The 19,066-nt window shown below is 42.3% G+C and overlaps 1 protein-coding gene across 1 annotated transcript; it reads right to left on the bottom strand.

Moving 5' to 3' along the window:
- Positions 1–951: 951 nt before the first annotated feature.
- On the bottom strand, positions 952–17,032 carry ARHGAP40 (Rho GTPase activating protein 40). The gene is made up of 14 exons (XM_018073857.2): positions 16,834–17,032; positions 12,094–12,314; positions 11,448–11,523; positions 10,786–10,964; positions 10,013–10,178; positions 9,577–9,668; positions 9,380–9,457; positions 8,946–9,105; positions 8,171–8,253; positions 7,257–7,463; positions 6,848–6,988; positions 5,030–5,190; positions 3,883–3,938; positions 952–3,536 (listed from the first exon to the last, which is right to left on the bottom strand). Exons 1-14 carry the CDS (start codon positions 17,012–17,014, stop codon positions 3,430–3,432), a joined length of 1,908 nt encoding a protein of 635 aa, XP_017929346.1. The 5' UTR covers positions 17,015–17,032; the 3' UTR covers positions 952–3,429.
- Between the last annotated feature and the right edge of the window lie 2,034 nt (positions 17,033–19,066).

The raw sequence follows: 19,066 nt of genomic DNA, 5'->3' as shown, positions 1-19,066 counted from the left end.
TTTCCTGATGCAAATTACCCTTTTTTTTTTTTAATTAACGTGTGGACGTGTGGTATTTCAGTTCCACTTAATCCACAACTATGTTTAACCAGCATTTGCAAGATTGTTTTATATTCTGTCCTGTTATCTCAGCACAGCATAAAGTTGCATTCAAGTTGCCTGCAGAATAAATACTGAGCTTTTATTGCGAGCAAGGGAGAGCTGTGTAAGGATCAATCACAAAAGCCCTTGGGGATGGGAGAGATCAGCACTTTGATAGTGCTGAAGATGAATGGGTGAAATGAGTTTGATAAGCTGGTCTTTTCCTCAGATAATTGCTCTGGAAGCTTTCTAAAGCCACTTGGATCCTCTTTCCCTTTTGTTTCTGGGTAGGATAGTAATTCCTGTTTTTCCAGCAGCACTACTGGATGGGCTGCTGCTGTTACTGTTTTTAAACAAATCACAGTGGATTTATGCCACATTTTATCACCGACTATTGAACACTAAAGTATTAGTCACGATTTAACAAAATATTCAGACTGGATTCCTATTATTCCTTGCCAATTTGGCTAGTCCAGCACCCATGTCACTGAGCACAGCTCAGCTGAGAAGGACTGAGGGAGTAGGAAAGGGACTTCTCATCCTTCCTCAAGCTTAAATCTTTAACAGCAGCTCGGAAGTCATTAATCCTTGGTGCTCACCTTCAGCTCCCATCAACCTTTCTCTGGACTTTTTATACCCACAACCATCCTCCTTTTTCTCCTCCTAGATCATTCTTTTGCAGCAATCCCACAGGATCATCCAAAGAGGAACTTCTCCTGAAGCTTTAATACAAAACTCTTGCCCAGCTCACTTAGACCCCAGGTACATCCCTCTTCAGGCCCAAGGCAAATAATGCTAGCATTCATAGACATACTAACTTATTCTCAGCCACTAATGAAAATGGAGCCAAGAGATTTCACTGTATTTTTATTGTTTCACTGAATAAAATGGAATTTAAATACAGAATTAAAAATTTGTAAAAAACGTTATTAAAAGCCAGCATTCAAAAGTGGGTTGCACATCAGTGACCAAAAAATTTGCGTTTACTTTTTGATACAAAGACAGGTCAGAAAAATAAAAAAAGCACGTCCATCATCTGAAAAGAGCTGATTTTTTTTTTTTTTACATTTCCTTTCATATTTGAGACCTGATATTTGGCTCTTAAGAATCTCCCACGAACCTTGGTTTTCACAGCTCTGATTCACATTGTTTGGTTTTCAAAAAACCCCAATCATTTGTAGTTTACAGTAGCAGTGATGTAGTGACCCCTCAATACATACTGACAGTATGTTTAATAAACCAGCATATGAGGGGTGGAAAAAAAATGCAGCATTACGTGATTAGCCTGCAAAAGATCTTTGCACTCACACCCATGCCTTTATGAGTTGGGTATTTCTCGGGTTATCACATTTCTGGCATTCGCTCTTTGCCAACTCCATCACTGCAACAAAGAATTCTACAAGTGATGAGTGAATAGGTACCATTGATTTTTAATGCCCCATTTTAAAGCAGCTTGATCTTTCAAGGCACAAATTTCTCATCCTCAAGGAAAACAATCAGGCTCTTTTAGGCACAATTTAAACCCTATAAAAGAGGCACCTTCCTCAAGAATTCTTGACATCATCGGGGATCTCAGTCAGGGTTGGGAGGTGGTTTTTTTGCAAGTTTATATTATCGTTTCTTAAGAAGACAGCTATGAAGATGGTCCAACCAGTCAATGCATCTGCATCATCTCAACCAAAAAATACTAGACAGACTCTCTAATATATGCATAATTTTAAGATATCACCGCCACTCACATACTGTTCATAACAGGCTGGAAAGAATATGGAGTATGGCTCACCTGTTCTTCTAGGATCTTAACCACCACAAGAATTTAACCACACAGACAGAGAGTGAAGTGCCCTTACAACAGAAACTAGGAGTTTGAGATAAAGAGTAAGGAAAGCTACACATCAGCCTCAGGGGAAAAAAAGGAGAGGGGGGAAAACTCAGATTGCAATGGAAACCAATTCATTTAACAAAAGAAATAATACTGGAGATTGTCACTAGTGCACCTAGAACTTGGCAAATGAAATACTTTGAGCATACACTTGCAGGGCAGCCCTGCCTCTGCCACAGGAATAAATATCCAACAGTGTTTAATAACGGTACATAAAAAGAGACGTCCGGATTTCTGGATACGATGCATGTTCCACCCTCTGTAACTGCACAGTGGGTTCCCTCACATAAGGTATTTCAGTAACATCACAAAGGAATACAATTCTTCTGTGCTCCTCCTCCAGGAGTAGAGTCCTCTTTAGCTGGGGCTGGATGATGATGATGCAGCAGCAATGTGAGGTGCAAGTGTTTTGCTCTACCCTCATTCTCCACCCACAGCGACCACATTGTGCTGTGAGGGACAGAAATGTGCAGCTGGAGCAATGAAGGCTCAGTTCAGTACCCACTGTGTGACCAGGCACAGGCATAGACCTGTCAGTTCAGCCACTTCACATCGCAGGGGAGGCTTGGTTTGTTTTGGACAGACATGTTCACACAGAATCCTCCACAAAGATGTTCAGTTTATGTGGCCAGGTCAGATTACTAACCTCAAATTAACTTCAGAATATTTCCTGTTTTCTGTTGACATATAGGTTGTCCAGCAAAATAAATGCATGTTTTACCCTCATCAATGGCAGCCTGTAGATTTGGTTTGCATTACCAGCAGAGCTGTATGGGACACACATCTCTCTTGTCACACTGCACATCTGAAAGGTTGCTGTTCATTTTTTGCAAGGAAAGTTATGTTCTTGTGTTGTGTATGTATTTATCTGCAGTCATTAAATACAGGATGTTGGTATCACATTCCACCTGGCCTTTTTGCAAACACCCTTCTTCATTCTTCAAAGAACATAACAGTGTCTCTTAGTGAAACCTATGGTCTCAACTTCTGGTGATGTGCACCAGGCAATCATGGACCTTATCAAGGGGATATCCTTAATACCACTGCAGCAATTTGACTGTCTCTCCTCCAAATGGTGGATACGACCAAAAAAAAAAAAGAGCAAATCCAGAATAGACAGATGTTTTCTAAAATCTTCAAGTTAACCTTTCTTCTTTTACATTCCATATTTGCTGCACAATCACTGTTGCTTTGCTTTCAGGGCTTGTTTTGGGGGGATATTTCGTTTAAGAACAGTCATTCCCCCTGCAAACTCTTCTACACAGGAACTGCTGCTTGTTTCCAACGCCTCTGTTAGCAGGTAGGCTCACGTACTCTCACTGCCAGCTGCCATGGAAGCAGTAAATAAAGTTGTTTTTACCTCCAAAGTCACAAGCATTGTCCAGTCTGTGACTACACCAGAAATGTCTCTATTTCCATAACTTCCAAAAACGTCAACCAAATGCTTTGTTTTTCTCATCTTTTCCTTAGAACATCCGAGGATAAGATGGGTTTTGCTTAATTATCCACTCAGCATGGGGGTTGATGTGGTACAAGTCCAAGAGGTAAGTGTCTGGGTCCAGGCAATGTTCACCTATTAAAACAAAAAATTCAGGAAAAAACCCCACTTTTTTTTTTATGTCCTTAGTTCTGTAGTTGTTAGGTTTTGGGGTTTGTTTGGTTTTCCCTCACCTAAAAATCAGTACTTGTTAACATTAATTTCAATATTACGCCATTCAGAAGTGTTTTCACAAATCTGGGGTAATGCTTCAAAATGAAAGAGGGTAGATGTACATTAGATATTAAGAAGAAATTCTTCACTCTGAGGGTGGTGAAGCACCAGCACAGCTTGCCCAGAGAAGTTTAACTCCTTTCTAAAACAAGTTAAGCATAAAAATTGGATAACAGAGTCCTTATTTTCAGTTGCCTTTTGTACTTACCAATATTACCTCCCACTTCATACAGAAATAAGTTTGTGCACTCTGTTGAGTTGTTACTGCAGAAAGAAAAACACACTGAAGTTAAATCTTTGCAAAGACAGGTTAGGTTGCTCAGTACTGTTTATTGCAAAATAATTGTTTGTGGTTCTGAGGCCAGCAATGGTCAAGGAAGCTACAGGCCATGGTACAGAGACCTTGCTGATCCTCCTGAACAGGTGTTGAGAAGGACACCCAAAACTGGAAAAAAAACCCACCAAGGCAGTTATTCCTCACTGGCAGCAAGCAGCACACTGTATGCAAACACTAACTTTTCAGTTGGAAAACAACAGGCATAAATATCAAAGTTCACTGTCAGCATTCCTCAAAAACTGATGGACTACTCCAGAGAAGCTCACTTGCAGGAAGACTTTGGCAGCTGTTAGTGAGATACCAGCTGACTCGTAATCAGCCAACTTCCCCTCCATCCTCCTTGTCTAGACACCTTGTGTGGCACAGTCAGGAGATGCACTGCTGCATTACCTACTAAATACAGTCTGCAGGAATGGTGACAGAGTGGGGCAGGAACTCTTCATTTTTTGGGTTACTTCAGCAATTTACCACTGGAGCATAGGAGGGAATTGCAGAGTTCATTTGAGGAAATCCCTACATTAACATATTCATGTTGAGATTACTACTCCAGGCAGGTAATTTGCACAGGTGATGTTTTTTCCAGGTGAGTTAGAGAGGATTTGCTTTGCAGGGTCAATGTTATTCCAATTTTCCTTCCTTTCTCCACCTACTTTTCCAGAAAGGTTGCTGGAGTTCACTTGCTGTCCAGCAGCCCAGAGGGGATGGGACCACTGACCTCTTGACAGCCTAAGCACAGAATGGAATCACTCAGCTGAACTAACACTTGACTTCCCCATCCAACACACTATTTCCACTGCTGAGAATAGAGAAGCAGAGAACAGTCTCCTCATGATTCACTGTGTTGCCACATCACCTCAGCCACAAGATCAAAACCAGCAACCACTTAGTTGGGGGTTTTTTGTTTGTTTGTGGTTTTGTTTGTTTGTGGGGTTGGTTTGTTTGTTTGTGGGGGGTTTTTTGTGTTTTGTTTGTTTGGTTTTGTTTTGTTTTTTTTTAAAGCAGAGAAAAAGCAATTTACCACTTGAGGAGGTTGACAGTGTTAACAATATTCCAGCCATTCTGGCACAGGTTCTTTTGAAACTGCTTGAGGACATCTGCAACCCTGGTTGCATTGTTCAAATGCACCTCCAGTGAGTCCTTCAGGAGGAGTGATGCGTGGACTTTCACAATCTTCGAAGGCTGAACAAAAAACAAAAAACAAAAAAAAAGTGCTTAAAGAGTTTATTATCAGTCAAAACCCCAAGTTTCAAAATAGATTGGAGAGTGTGAAGAATTACACCTATCCAGCCAGCTTCTCATAGACTTTAGCCTTGTTTCTTATTCCACACATTCTACAGGTTAAAAACTTAAAGCAGCATCAAGGTGAGCATTATAAATAAATCACTAGCATTTCGGTGCTGTGTCCGGGAAAGGAGACCTGTGCTCTCCATCAGCGAGCGGTGGTGCTCTCTGCTGTTCAAACCCAGCACTACCACCAGAAAGCGACACAAGCTTGGATGAAAATAGGATTTGTCGCAAGAAATTTTAACAAACTGGTTTGCACAAGTCTGAATGACTTATCTGAAATTCATTTAAATTACTGTAAAAGGAGTTTAGACAGCTGGATTGCAGACTACTGAATTTCAGAAAGGTAGTTTCCAAAGAAAGGAAGCACTGAGCCATCACCGAGCTGAGTCCGAGTGGGTTTTTTTTTCCAATACTGTTTTAATCAGCTACTCCATGAAGTAACTTCTCAGAACTTTTGCCAAGAACACTGAATTATTCTCACAGGATTTAACCTGCTGTAAGTTAATTTTGCAATTCCAAAACCTCTGCAAAAACAGTGCACAAGATTGAGTCCATTAGAACGGTGTTAACCATTCCAAGCATGGGGTCGTCTGTTTGATTGCCTAAACAGTAGCTGCCCTATCCAAAATGACAGCACCTTCAACAGTGACATGTCATCTTAACAGCCGTATTTTAGGCAGACATCATCTCAGTATCCCAGCCATAGAAAGGTGGGGAATGTATTGGCTTGTGAGAACATAGACTCTTCTTCAGGAATGCAGATTTAAACTTTCAATTATTATTTCTACCTGCAGACTCCAACTAAGCTTGTGTCCTTAGAGCATCCTGGTTGCACCACCACTATGTGATATTTCAAATCCAGCCCTGCATGATATAACCCAGCCCCTACAGACCTGCACATATTCAACTAAGATGGCTACCAAAAAAACCCAGGCAGAATGGCTCCAAGGATCTTTTCCCAACTTTGATACTGAAACAGATCAGGTAGAAACATCTGTTTAAACAACCTCAGTCTGCACCAATACGAGAGTGCGCAGAGCCATGTCGTTCATCAGGGAACTTTTCTCCCTTTAAGCAGCAAGAACCTCCTCCTCAAACCCTTCCATACAGATCAACAGCATTATGGAGCAAAAAGAAAATTAGATACAATACTGGTATAATAACCTAAATTTTTGTTTTAAGTTCCTGAAAATAAGTCTGCCTTTATCACAGCAGATGTATCTGTGCCAACACCTAGGGCACCCAGAGCCACGTGAATTTTGCTTTTCACACGAGGCAAAGACCAGCATTTCTGCTCCTGGTCTCTTCCCTCTTCATCTGCTTTTCACCAAGTGTTTTGTAGCCTGAAACGTATTTAGTGTTCTTGTTGTTGGAATCAGTTTTTCCCACAATCTGGCCGAGAGAGTCTGGGAAACTGTTCCTCACTATTCTGCAACTTTTTTCTCTCTCTTGCTCTTCAAAGAACATCCCTCTTTACAGCTTTCTGAGTTCTCATGAAAGCATTTGACACTGCCATGAAATGGCTTGTTTTTTCCAAGCTCCAACTCACCTCTGCCTGGTTCTTTTCCACCTTATCTTTATCAGCATGAATCTTGCGCAACAAATTTTTAATTCGCTTGTCACAGAACTGGTACCTTTTGCTGTTGCTCTCGTTCAGCTTTCTCACTTGAGCTACCAGAAAAGAGGAGACCTGGGCAAGGGAGAAGGGAGAAAACAGGAATTAAATCAAGCAGAGATAAGGATGTCATTTAAGAAACCAGTCATCACTTTATGAAGCTCCTGAAATAGACAAAATATCTGTGTACCTTGAAGACAAGGTAGTCTTGGAACTCAGTCAGAGGATTTGCCTACAGATGTTTAACTCCTCTGAAATTTCCAAGACTATTCCCTCCCCTCTTCTAACTCTAACCAGATCAAGACACTGCTGCACCATACTGCAAAACACGTGTGCAACTTACTGTCCAGAGCAGATCCTGGTAATGTATCATCATCCGTACCACATCAGCCGCTCCCTCTGCCAGCTGCTTCTCCTTCCCTTCAGGGATCTTGTTTGGTAGCCCCTTGTGCATAAAGAGGTTTGGGGCCATGACTGTGGAAACATTCCAGAGGTTCATTTTGTTGTTGTTCTCCCTGGCAACCACTTTGCTGAGAAACTCAAGTAGAGCCTGAAGAGAGGGAAAGAGACTTAAGACTGTGGCAATTGCTGGAGAGATCACTTAATTAGCTTTTTCTTCTTGTTATCCATGAGCAAATTCTCTTTCCCCAGTCATGAAGTTCAGTGACCAGTTTCTAATACTAAAACGGCAACAAGCAACTATACTAAGCATACTAGTTTGTCCAGCACTTAGAGATCAGGAGAGACAGTCAGTGTGGGAAGCAGATGGGCTCTTACTCCTTGGCAGGTAGCAATTTACAAAGTCGAGTTGTAAAATTTGCAGAATCTAAAGATAAACCCCTCCTTCTCTTAGTATCCCTTCAAAGCCATTCCCAGATGTGGAAAAATAAACCCTTTTGGATTATTTCTTTCACCTCATGCCTCACCAGAGCCATGACAGATCATCTTTGGCTCGATTATGTATTCCAGAATCCTAAAGTCTTCAGGGTGCTAAGTCAGCCTTGCCTTTAGTACCTGGAAGCTGAACTATGCAAGAGAAAAAAAAAAAGCAGTAGCAACCACCATAGCTCTTATAAAGCACAGAAAGCCAGAGGTGGTGCTTATTTAAAAGTCATGCAGATGTGGCACTTGGAGGTATGGTTTAGTGATGGCCTTGGCACTCCTGGGTTAATGGTTGGACTCAATGATTTTAAGGGTTTTTTCCAATCTAAATGATTCTATGTTTTTTCCAGTTAAAACCAGAACAAGCACTTTTACCTTTAGAGTGTTTCTGTTGGGCTCTGGCAGAATCAGGATCAGGAGGTTCAGCGCTTGCAACCTTTGCTTCAGGTCTGGAATACCTAGATAGGGAGAGCAACAACAGGACAGAGGATTCAGGCTTCTGACACTGTTCTTCTTGAGCAGGGAATCCCCCAAAGAATAAGGCAATTACTTATTGCAGCGTTGTCTAGGATTTGAGAACTTGCTTTATAGAAGTAAATCAAGCTCATACTGTCCTTATGAAGGGAATTACCCATGTTTTAGAAGACTGGCTCATTTCCTTCAGAGTACACAGTCTACCAGCAACTCTGATTCCCTTGAAGGGCACCAAATGACCCCATTATTCCCCGTTTCTTGAACAAAGAAGTTGTGCACTGAAAAAGTTAGCTTAACCCATCCAAACCACTCACTGAGGCACAAACCTCAAACTGAGGTGCTTGCAGAACATTGCGTTACCTGCAGTCAAGCCAAGATTGTACACCCTGGCCAGTGGCCACAGCTGAGTTTTCATGTCCTAATTTTTTCCATGACCTAATACAGCATGGCAGCAATGCTGTAGCCTCAAATGACACAACATTATGTAGATTTCAGGATAGTGTACAAAGACATATTCAAGCAAGCACCAGCAACTATGACTCTCAGTCATGCACTGTATTCCCATTGGATCCGCAGGCTCCCAACACACCTGACAAGAGAGTTCAAGGCCATAGGAGCTTTGCAAGAAGAGCACATACCAAAAAACTGCTGCCAAGCAGGCAGAGCAGGGACTCACTTTGCACAGCAGTAAAAGCAGGGAGGTACTCTGCTGTTAGCAGCGGGGCTGGCAGTTCCCGTATGAACCTCTTCAGCAGCCCGGACACATCATTCTGATGCACTTCATCCCAGCGGAAAAGGCCAGTGTAGAACTCCCTTTCTAGCTTCTGTTCCAGACTCTATTAAAAAGATGGCATTTATTACAAGCAGGTATAAGGGAAAATTCTGTAGCTGAGCACTAGGAGGGCAATCTGTCAAGTCAAAACAGTGCAGAGGCCCTCACAGTATGCACTCCCAGATTTCCCAGGGTATTTCCAGTTGTAATTGGAAGGGGGATGAGACAGGTTATTAATAAATATTAATATTTATTATTTTGGGTTATTTAGATACTCGCTTCAGCAAATGCTCCCTGATCACCTCTGACATTTTTAAACACTGCTAAAGAGCTCATACCTTGATCCTGGTCTGAGACCCAGAAACTCTCAGAATGCCCTCTGTTTCAAGTCCTCTCTTCTCCAAGCAGGACAACAGCTATTAAAAACGGGGGAAATGAGAAAGCTATTAGGCACAGACGATGAGGAGTCAGCCCTTCCTTTTCACAGGATGACTCTGGGGATCAGAGGTGTGATTGAAAGCAGAAGAGAACTTACTGCCTGGAGTAGCAGAGGAACCTTGGTGTTGGGGAGCAGCTTTTGGTCATTTTCCAACAAGGTGCTGAGTGGAACTCCGAAAAGCCTTTTCTCTACAACAGAAACAACAGTTCGTAAGGTCTGTATCACCTCTAATACAGGGCTAAGGGGTATATCCCCCACTGCAGACTAAGATGGCACTTTTGCAAGCATAGATACTGGAAAAAGAGAGGAACAGTTAAACAAGACAAATGCATTTAATAGCCAGATATAAATGTGGTACTAGGTCTTGATGTCATGATCCAGTGACTTCCAGGACCAAGGAAAAGACACCTGTCACAAGGTTGCTTATCAAAGACTCTCTCTGTCCTAACATTTGGGACACAAATCTATGAGATGAGTGTAAAAAAAAAGGCACCAAAAAAGAAAAAAAACATAACAAAACACCCCAACTAACCTGTTGTTTTCAGTTTTGCTGCTTTGTTTCTCTTCAGCTCAAAGCCCAGGATATCACAGAGAGCTGTCAGTTCAATGAGGGCCAGTGTGGGGATCTTCTTCATGTCCTGAGCAGACAGATCTCCAATCCTGGTCACTCCTAGTCTGCCCTTGAGGATCTTAAATTTCTAAAGGAAACCACACACACCCAAAAGCTTCAGTTCAAGTTGTCACTTTTTCCACTAGTAAACAACTTTTGCTGTATTCTTACGACTCTTTATCATAACCAGCCACCTGTTCATTCTGCTGTGTTCAAGACCAGACACATGCCCAAAACTGCTCCTACTCAACCACTAGTTGAATAAATATCTTCCCTTTTCAGTATTGCTCTTCGATCATATTGGACATTCCAATTTATCTAAGTTAAAGCCTGATACCCACCCTGATCTACTTGGATTTTGGAAGCAGTCCAGTTCATCTGCAAAGAAAACTGTTAGGATGATGAATAAGTAAGTCCAGTTACTCTCCCCTTGTCAGAGGAAACAACACAGATCTGTGTCAAAACAGATAGTTTCAGATATAAGTCTTACTTCTTTTGACCCTCCACTATACAGTGTCTATCCTTGCCCAACACTGCAAGGATAAAAGCACTATGTACCCAAAAATACCTAATACAGACCCATTGCAACACTATCCACAGAGGATGTTTCCAAGAGCTGATCATACAACCGAACTGAGTGTCTTGACAAGAACAGATTAATAAATTCTAACAGAAGAAATTCCTTCAGTGCTTACAGTTAGAGCATTTCCATCCTTTAACTTCCTAGATTCAGACAGGAAGGATCCCTTGAGGAGGACAGCTGCTTGCTCTGAGTAGGCAACATCCATGTTGAACGTTTCCTCTTTTCCAGGGTTTCGAACTGTGCGGGAGTAACCCTGGGTTTCTGATACAGAGGAGAAATTGTCTCGAATTTCTGAAAGCCAGGAGGGTGAAGCTTAGAAAACAAGAGTACTAGAAAAGATTTGGTACCATTGTTTTTACAAAATCCTAAATTAACATACAAACACAGAGTTCTAATAGCACAGCCCTGACACTGATCAATAGATGAGAATAGTTTGAAGTCATAACATTACAGCTACAATCATCAGACCACTGGTAAGACAAGTATGGCCTTAAATTACAGGACACACCTATGGCTAACTTCTCCTTGCACAATTGCATATAGTATTTATAGGATTTCACCACATGATCTTTACTAGACTGATTCTACTTTCATTTTTCAGTTGCTTTCTTGCAGAGTTACCGTTATCAGTTTGAGCAGCAAACTATATAAACGATATATAAACTATAACAACAACTATATAAGTGTATCTATCTATCTTTCCTTCCAGTTTCAGCCCTACTTCAGATCCTACTCCTCATTCAGTCCAACTCTACATTTAAAAACTCTCCTTACTTCTCTGTGCATTTGTAGTCTGTAGATTCTGCCACAACAGATCTGGGTTGGACTCCTCTTTCTCTGCTGCTGTCTCCTGAAAAATAAGGAAAATGTTGTTTTGACTAGAGTGAAAAGAGGAGCAGAACTGCAGGAAAACAGCTGAAAAGCCAATTGTTATGTATTCTCTGGCAAAAAACCACAAAAACAGACATCAAACAAAAAAACCCCAAAACCCTCCAAAAAAGGCAGCTCTACTCTTCCTCCAGGATTTTTCAGCTGCACAAGGTCAGCTTATCAGAACTGAACTTAAGAAGTTCTTTTGTTTTGGTTAATAATGATGATTTAACATGTCACTGGAATAAAGAAGACACAAGAGGGCTCCAAATGATGCCAGTGCTCCATGAGGCTGTCATGCTGTAGACACCATATAGAGGCAGGATACAGAATTGTTCCAGCAGCCTCTAAGTAGTTTATGAATCTTCAGGTTTTGCAATAACTTATCAGCACTGCAACCAGGATGTAGAATTTCTCCAATCTCAGCTCCATTTCAGCTCAGGGGATGAAATCATCTCTTTGGACATGACAGCAGCCCTAGACCCAGAAAGGCAAGTCAGCCACCAGAAGGCAACAAGGTCTTTCAAGAGATCCCACTAAATCAACAAACCTCCGAGCTGGCCACTCCGAAAATGTCCCGGACATCACGCACAGAGTGCTTGTTCTTTCTCCGGCGGGAGCGGGAGTAGGTGTCCAGCCGGCGCTGCACAGCGGCCGCTTGGGTCTGGGTCAGGGTGGAGAGCAGCACGAGGTTGTCACTGTCCGAGCCACGGTCTCCGAGGAGCTCGGACAGACCCGCGTCCTGGAGCCACTCAGCTTCAGCTTCTCCCTCTGCCAGGCAAGGGATGAGAAAGCAAAGTGAGCAGATAAAAGAAATTTGGGTGCTTGCAATGCTTCAGAGGCAGAAAACCTGAAGTTTGAGCCATCCCCTTTCTGAGGCGGCAAAGGGACATCAGTGGAAGTTAAGGTTAGGTTCCTAACACGTCCTGGTTAGGAAGCCACAGCTGTTCTCAAATTCTTAGCCCTATTCCCTGGTACCCAGCTGCTTGTGCAAAGGGGAGCTCTGACAGCTGGCAATGGAACACAGCCCCCCCCCCAGAGGGAACGGCAGTGTCTCCCTGAAGCACACATGATCCTTTGACAGCTTTGAGAATGGACAAAAGGTCTGTGAGAAGCCACAACACTGCATATTCGGCTTTTGTACTTTTCCAAATTACTTGGTTATTTATTTTAATTTTTATTTATCTATGCATATGCCTGTATATCAGCTTCTTTTTTCTTTTAATATCCGGACCCTGATCTGGTAGATTCAAATGCATTTTATTTAATATACCCGCAGAACTATTTGTTTGCACCATCCCTACTCTTTACCTTTTTAAGTGAATTGGTATCCATACACTCAACAAAAGCAAAAACGTCATTCTTACTCTGTGTATTCCCTTTATGTCTGGGCCTATTCAAAACATCACTAAAATTAAAGACCATTTCAGATTCAGAAGGAAGTGTGAGAAGCCTGGAGACAGTACAGCAGCATCACTCAAAAAATCTCAAGTTCACTTCATTCCTTAATAAAGTTGCACTTCAAACACAGAAGACAATTTTTTTCTTATGAGTTGCACTCATAAGGAAGTGCAAGTGAGAAAGTGCCCTGAGCAAGGCAGCTACTTGAAATCCAAAGATAAAAGAAACAATTTAGCAGGCATTTTCAACTTTAACACAGCAAACACCACAAAGCCTTTTATCTTTTCTGCTCTTTGCACCACATGGATTCACTGCAGGCAGCTCCAGTACAGCTCTACCAAAGGTTATATTGGGAAAAGAAAAATCAAAACTGAACTGACACAGAACAGTCCATTCCCAGTCTTTCTATCAAAAGAAACTTCTAAGCAAACTTCTATCTCCTCAGCTATCACAGTTGCTCAGGCCAAGTTTTATTATTCCTGCATCAATAATAAAGCAGCCAAGCAGCTCTTCCTGAGAGATTAAATAACGTCATTTTTCTGGAGAAACCTCTGTGTTCGTGCAGCTTGCAAACATGTTGTGACAATTAAAACTCTTCTCAGCCTTCAGAGCATACTATTTGTGTTTTTAGGTGCTGTAACGAAACAGAACATTTCTCTTCATCACACCACAACAGAGCTGGACTTGAAGTCAAGTAATTCCCTTAATGAATCTACTGGCAAACTATCTGGTTTTCCTACATGGTCTTGAGTTTTGGTCTTTTCCCGTGTCTGGTTCTACAGTATCTAACAGTTAAGAGTATCCCCCCAGTAGTGCTCATTTGGGCACAGCCACTCGTGGTCCCACTCACAACTCCTCACTGTACATTTGTCCTACATCCATGGTTTCACAGTAGAACAAAACACAAAAAGCCTCTGGTTTATTTTGCCTTTGGGAACCAGAGGAAGTGAAATGTACTGCTTGCAAATTTTGAAAATAGCCATTTCAGTCATAACAGGAAACAAATCTAGTACACAACACTAAACAGCAGCCCCTAAATCGAACATCCATGTGAGCCTACTGCCCCTTCTGATGCCAAAGCACCAGATTGTAATTCCTCTGTTTAATATTTTGGCCCAGTTATGTTTGCCAGTAGCACAAAAGGAAACCAGCAAAATAGGTTATTTATGGGGAAAAGGTTAAAAATGGGAGAGAAACAGGTCAGAACAGAGAGATCCACAGAAGCTGAGCTGCAGGCTTAAACCTGGAGAGCTGCTAAGACTTGTCTTGTGAGCAAGCAGCACTTCAGTGGATAACAATTAGGAATGATTTCGCAAAAACTAAAGAACACCACTTCTAAAGACTTACTTGAAACATAAGCTGGCCACAAAGAGCATTTGTAATATAGCATTCAGTTTCCAAGTATTTAAAGGACAGCTATGGCATCCTACAATTTCAGACTGAACATTAAGCACAGCTTCTTATCTAGTTTTTGAAGGTGGAGAAAGATCACTCTGCAGACAGTTCTGAGCCATGGTTACATGTTGGAAGTGAACAGGTATTTTAGTGGCAGAGACCCTGCTGTGCTGTCAGGCCCTGGGGAGACCTCGACAAACAGCAACAAGCAAGGAAAGGACAATGCTGTTTGTATTCCAGGAAAAAGCTACTTTCTGCTCCCATCAACCATAAGCGAGGTCACAAGACCATCAGCACCTTTCAGCTGTCCCAATTCTGCACAGTTACACTCTGACCTCCCAGGTCAGGAGCAGCTTCCCACAACACCTCCCCTCACACAGGGCTTGCACAGGAGCCCAGTTCTCCAACTAGGTCAGCTTTTTTGCAATGCCTTATCTCCACACAGCCTCCTCACTGTCCTTTGTGCAGTGATTGTGATCAGCCATCTCTCCATGCTGTCTCCAGATGGAGCTGTTTGCCACTGTCCAAGTACAACTTCCTGGAATTTATGCAAAGAGCAATGGTGCCTCTGGCTCTGAGGAGCCTCAAAGCTTCCATGTTCCAACCAGAAGCTGCAGAGGTGTGAAAGCCAACAGGCACCAGTCAAATCCTGCCTCCACACCATCCAAAGTTTCCCCTCATCACCAGTGCTCCCAGCACAACCCTTATTTGCCTAAGCTCCTTTGGAGAAGGTACCAGGAGCCCAAGTGTGCTGCACCACCTTCCCCAGCCCACCAGGAAGGCTTTGCTACTCAGAGCATTATTTCAAGTCTGTCTGGTTTCAATGGCCAATTAAGCAGTCAGCTCCTGCCTGACAGATTAACACACAGCATTAAAAGACATTTCCTGCATACACATGGTAATTAAATTGCCTCCAGCATATCAGCCTTTTGGATATCCCAGACAGTCTTTCATCTCATGGCATGGTCTCTTTTCCAGAATCTCCTTCCTGATGCACTCGTTTTCTTGGTTACTCTGCATCTCTTCCAGTTCTAAAAAGCAAACTTACATCCTTTATGTAGGGACACAATCAGCAGACCTTAATGTTTATCATGTCTTGCCTGCTACAGCAAACACAGATGGTGATCTTCACATCCTTCTCTCCAGAGCCCCCCTATGAACCCAGGAGAGCTATTGACCCTATTTTTCAAAACGGACCCAGGAAAGGTATGATCCCAAACTGTGGGATCACTGGGTATTTGTCACTACTTATCATCCCTCCGAACACGCTAGGATGTTGTACCTCGCATGTCAAAAGGAAATGCTCATCAGGAAAAGGTTCCTGCTCACCAGTGATAGGACAAGGAGTAAACTGAGGTTCAAATTGAAGGAGGGGAAATTTAGATTAGATATTCAGATGAAATTCTTCCCTGTGAGGGTGGTGAGGCCCTGGCAAAGGTTATCCAGAGAAGCTGTGGTTGCCCCATCCCTGGAAGTGTCCAAGGCCAGGTTGGATGTGGGAGGTGTCCCTGCCCATGGCAGGGGGTGGAATAACTTGAGCTTTAGTGTGGCAGTGAGCGTCACAGGGAGGGTGCCAAAAGGCATCCTGGGAAATGTAGTTCCTGGTACTCTGTTGCACATGCCCCGTAGAATACTTATATGTAGTTAAACATCGTTTGTTACTTTTTGAACCTCATTATAAGATATTGATGTTCTAAATAAAGTTGATTCAGACGCCTGCCACCCCAGGCATCAAGGTCCGTGCCCACAGTGCCATCACTTTAGTATCTCTTTCAATGCAAAAAATTCTATGATTCTAGAAGAGGCAACTGTATTCCAAAAATTTTAGAATACGATTGGTTTCAGTTATTCCAAAACACTGCATATAGTTACTTCAGGTTCCACTTATTCCAAAACACTGGATAGTGCTACAGAAAGCCCATTAAAAACACCCTATGCACATGAAACAGTTTTCCAAAGAAAGAAAAAGAAAAAAAAGAGATATGCTGGAAAAACCTTGTGTGGAAGGACTCAAGGCTTTCTGGATGTTTACTGTGTTTTCTTGAACAGTGAATTAGAGAGGGAACAGTCTGCCTTCCACAGAAGCAGCTCCCATAAAAGCCACTATGATGAATCTCAGAACCACGTACACAAACAAGCCTTCCAAAACACAGTCAGCTTTCACAGGGTGTCTAACATGCAGCCACCTGCAGTGGGAGTGAGATCCCCTCCACTTAGTGGGGCTGTTTGAAAAAAATCTGGAGCCTTGAACATGCTCCTGTGACTAACCTTTAGAGTCAGCTTTGCTTCAGAAGCCAAAACCAGGCCAGGCCAGCACTTCCCTTCTGTAGGGCATTACCCACCACCCAATTAAAATAATATGTCTATCTCTGATTGACTGATAATATTCTAACCATACTCCCACATGCTTCTAAATCGTTCAGGTGCGTAAGCAAATTTCCTGTTTCAGATGTTCACATTCCTCTCCTCACTCCCAACATTTTTGGCAACCTACCCTCTTGTGTTTTGAGATCTGCAAGGCTGCATTCCTCTTGCTCGGCTTCAGCGCTCTGTTTAATGTTCTCTACTTCTAGCCAAAAACTGTCCATTGACAAGTTGTCCAAAGCCTCTACCCTGGAATTCGTGCCCTCTGACACCAGGGATGCCAAAGGACTCTTCGGAGGAAGCTGGCTCATTTTGCAAGGACAATTTCTGGTGCTGAGAGAGGAAGAGATAAGGAGAGAGAGATTAAGCTACACATATTCACACAGAGCATTCACAGTACAGTCTTCACTGATTAACGGCTGCAGTAAAGTCAAACAGAGGTAAGTGCTGAACTTGCTGTGGTTAGTGTTTAGCAACACAGACAAGGTCGGGACTAAATCCCCTAGAGAAGGGGGAAAACTGCTGTCCAAACCTGTGAGAGGACAAAGTATCAACACAGTTTTTCCAATGCTGCCCCTCCAGTGACCTCCAACACACCACCTACCACCACACTCTTGCTTCCAAGACTCCTCTGCAAGCTTGCACAGATACCCTCTACATTCACAGCCAACCAGGATGTTCTCCAAGCTTGGTGTATATGTGCTCCAAGGACCTGGAGCCTGGAAGCTCCCAGCCACAGCAGCCCAAACCCAGCAGGTCTGTGCTCCATATGCAAAAACAGCACAGCTCCGTCTCTTGCACTTCAGCTCATGCAACAAAAAACTCAGATGGCTGAGGCCCCCTTTTCCTGCTCAGACCAGACTTTTCAGCTGTGAAACAGCACAAGTGTCCTGGGGAACCCAAGCATATGGAATTTTCTTACCACCCTGTTGATTCATTCATGGGCAGCCAAAGTCCCAGACTGGCCTCGTTCAGCTTTCAACCTCTGTGCAGAAAGCTGTGATGTTCTCATCACCTCATGAAATAGTGCCTCTCCTAAAATGAATTATAATTTTCTTTAAAGGGTTACAAGCCATTTAAACCCTGTTACACATCTTTTTCAAAGACTTAAACAAATAGGGATAAGTGGAACATACTTATGAGAACACCTCAATAGTTCCAATTATGAATACAAAATTAAAGAGGCGGCACACTACACTAACTGTGGGTGGTTTGAGAAACACCTGGGAACAGCCACCACCACCAAACGTAGGCCAGAATTCCTTTCTAGTTTCATGAAAAAATAAAAATATAAAAAATAAAAAGGCAGATTGAGTCTTATGCCTTGAAAACCATGACAACAAAACACACATGAAAAGCAGTTTAGATTCCTAACTCCTGGACTCTGAAAGTTATAGATGGCAAAATATCTGGAAAGTTTTAGCCCCTTTCATTCCAGAAAGCCATTACTAGCAATTCTGGCACCAACTTGCTTCTGTTAGAAGAAGCATTTCAAGTCATAAAGGGCTAATTTTGAGACACATGTTATAGGACATTCTTAACTTGTATTTATGCATATGCATCCACATCATGCTCACACCTTATTCTAACATGCACATCGGCAGACCTTCTCTTCCAAAGGTCAGAACCAAAGCAATAACCACCACTCCAGGAACATCTGGAGCCAACCAGAGTGTTGACAACAAGAATAAAAGGGATTTTTTTGTTTTATAGGAACACAAAAGTAAAAGACTGAATTGAATCATTCTGCTATCCAGCCCTGGCAAGGGCAGAGGTGATCTGCTTGTTTAATACCCATCTGCTCTATCCTATTCCTGGATATCCAAATAACAGGTCTCCACTTGAGATGCCGATTTATAGCCTGGTAGAACACTTAAAAAGTAAATCTTAGATTGACTATTTATTTACCTTCACAATCCATGTCCATCTCTCTCAGTTCCACTGCAGCAACCACTCCAAATAATTATTTCCCCTTTGGACTTTTTACTTATATCTTTACCCATTAGGAATTAAAAATTTGGATCACACCCCTCATTAACTCTTCATCTTTAGTACTCCTCTCCATTTTCTCACATTTTCTGACAACCTACTCATAAGATTAAACAAAGCCACCTTGCCAGCATCAAAAAGTGTTTAATACCTTGCCATATCTCACTAGGATTCTATTTTGCAACAGTCAGTAGACATCAACACTAACACAAAAATAATTGGAAGGAGGCATCTATATTGGAAGGAGGAATTTATATTATCTTGAGGGAGTTGGTTTTGGCCATATTAGTGTCAGAAACACTGGCATAGGAACTTGCACTGAAGAGCAGTCTCTCAACACAGAACACTAAGGACCATCTTACAAGCTCTCCTAA

Source organism: Manacus vitellinus, unplaced genomic scaffold (genome assembly GCF_001715985.3).
Source record: "Manacus vitellinus isolate BGI_N305 unplaced genomic scaffold, ASM171598v3 scaffold_26_pilon, whole genome shotgun sequence".
In the NCBI taxonomy this organism is placed as follows: domain Eukaryota; kingdom Metazoa; phylum Chordata; class Aves; order Passeriformes; family Pipridae; genus Manacus; species Manacus vitellinus.
This window is presented reverse-complemented; position numbering and strand designations above follow the sequence as displayed.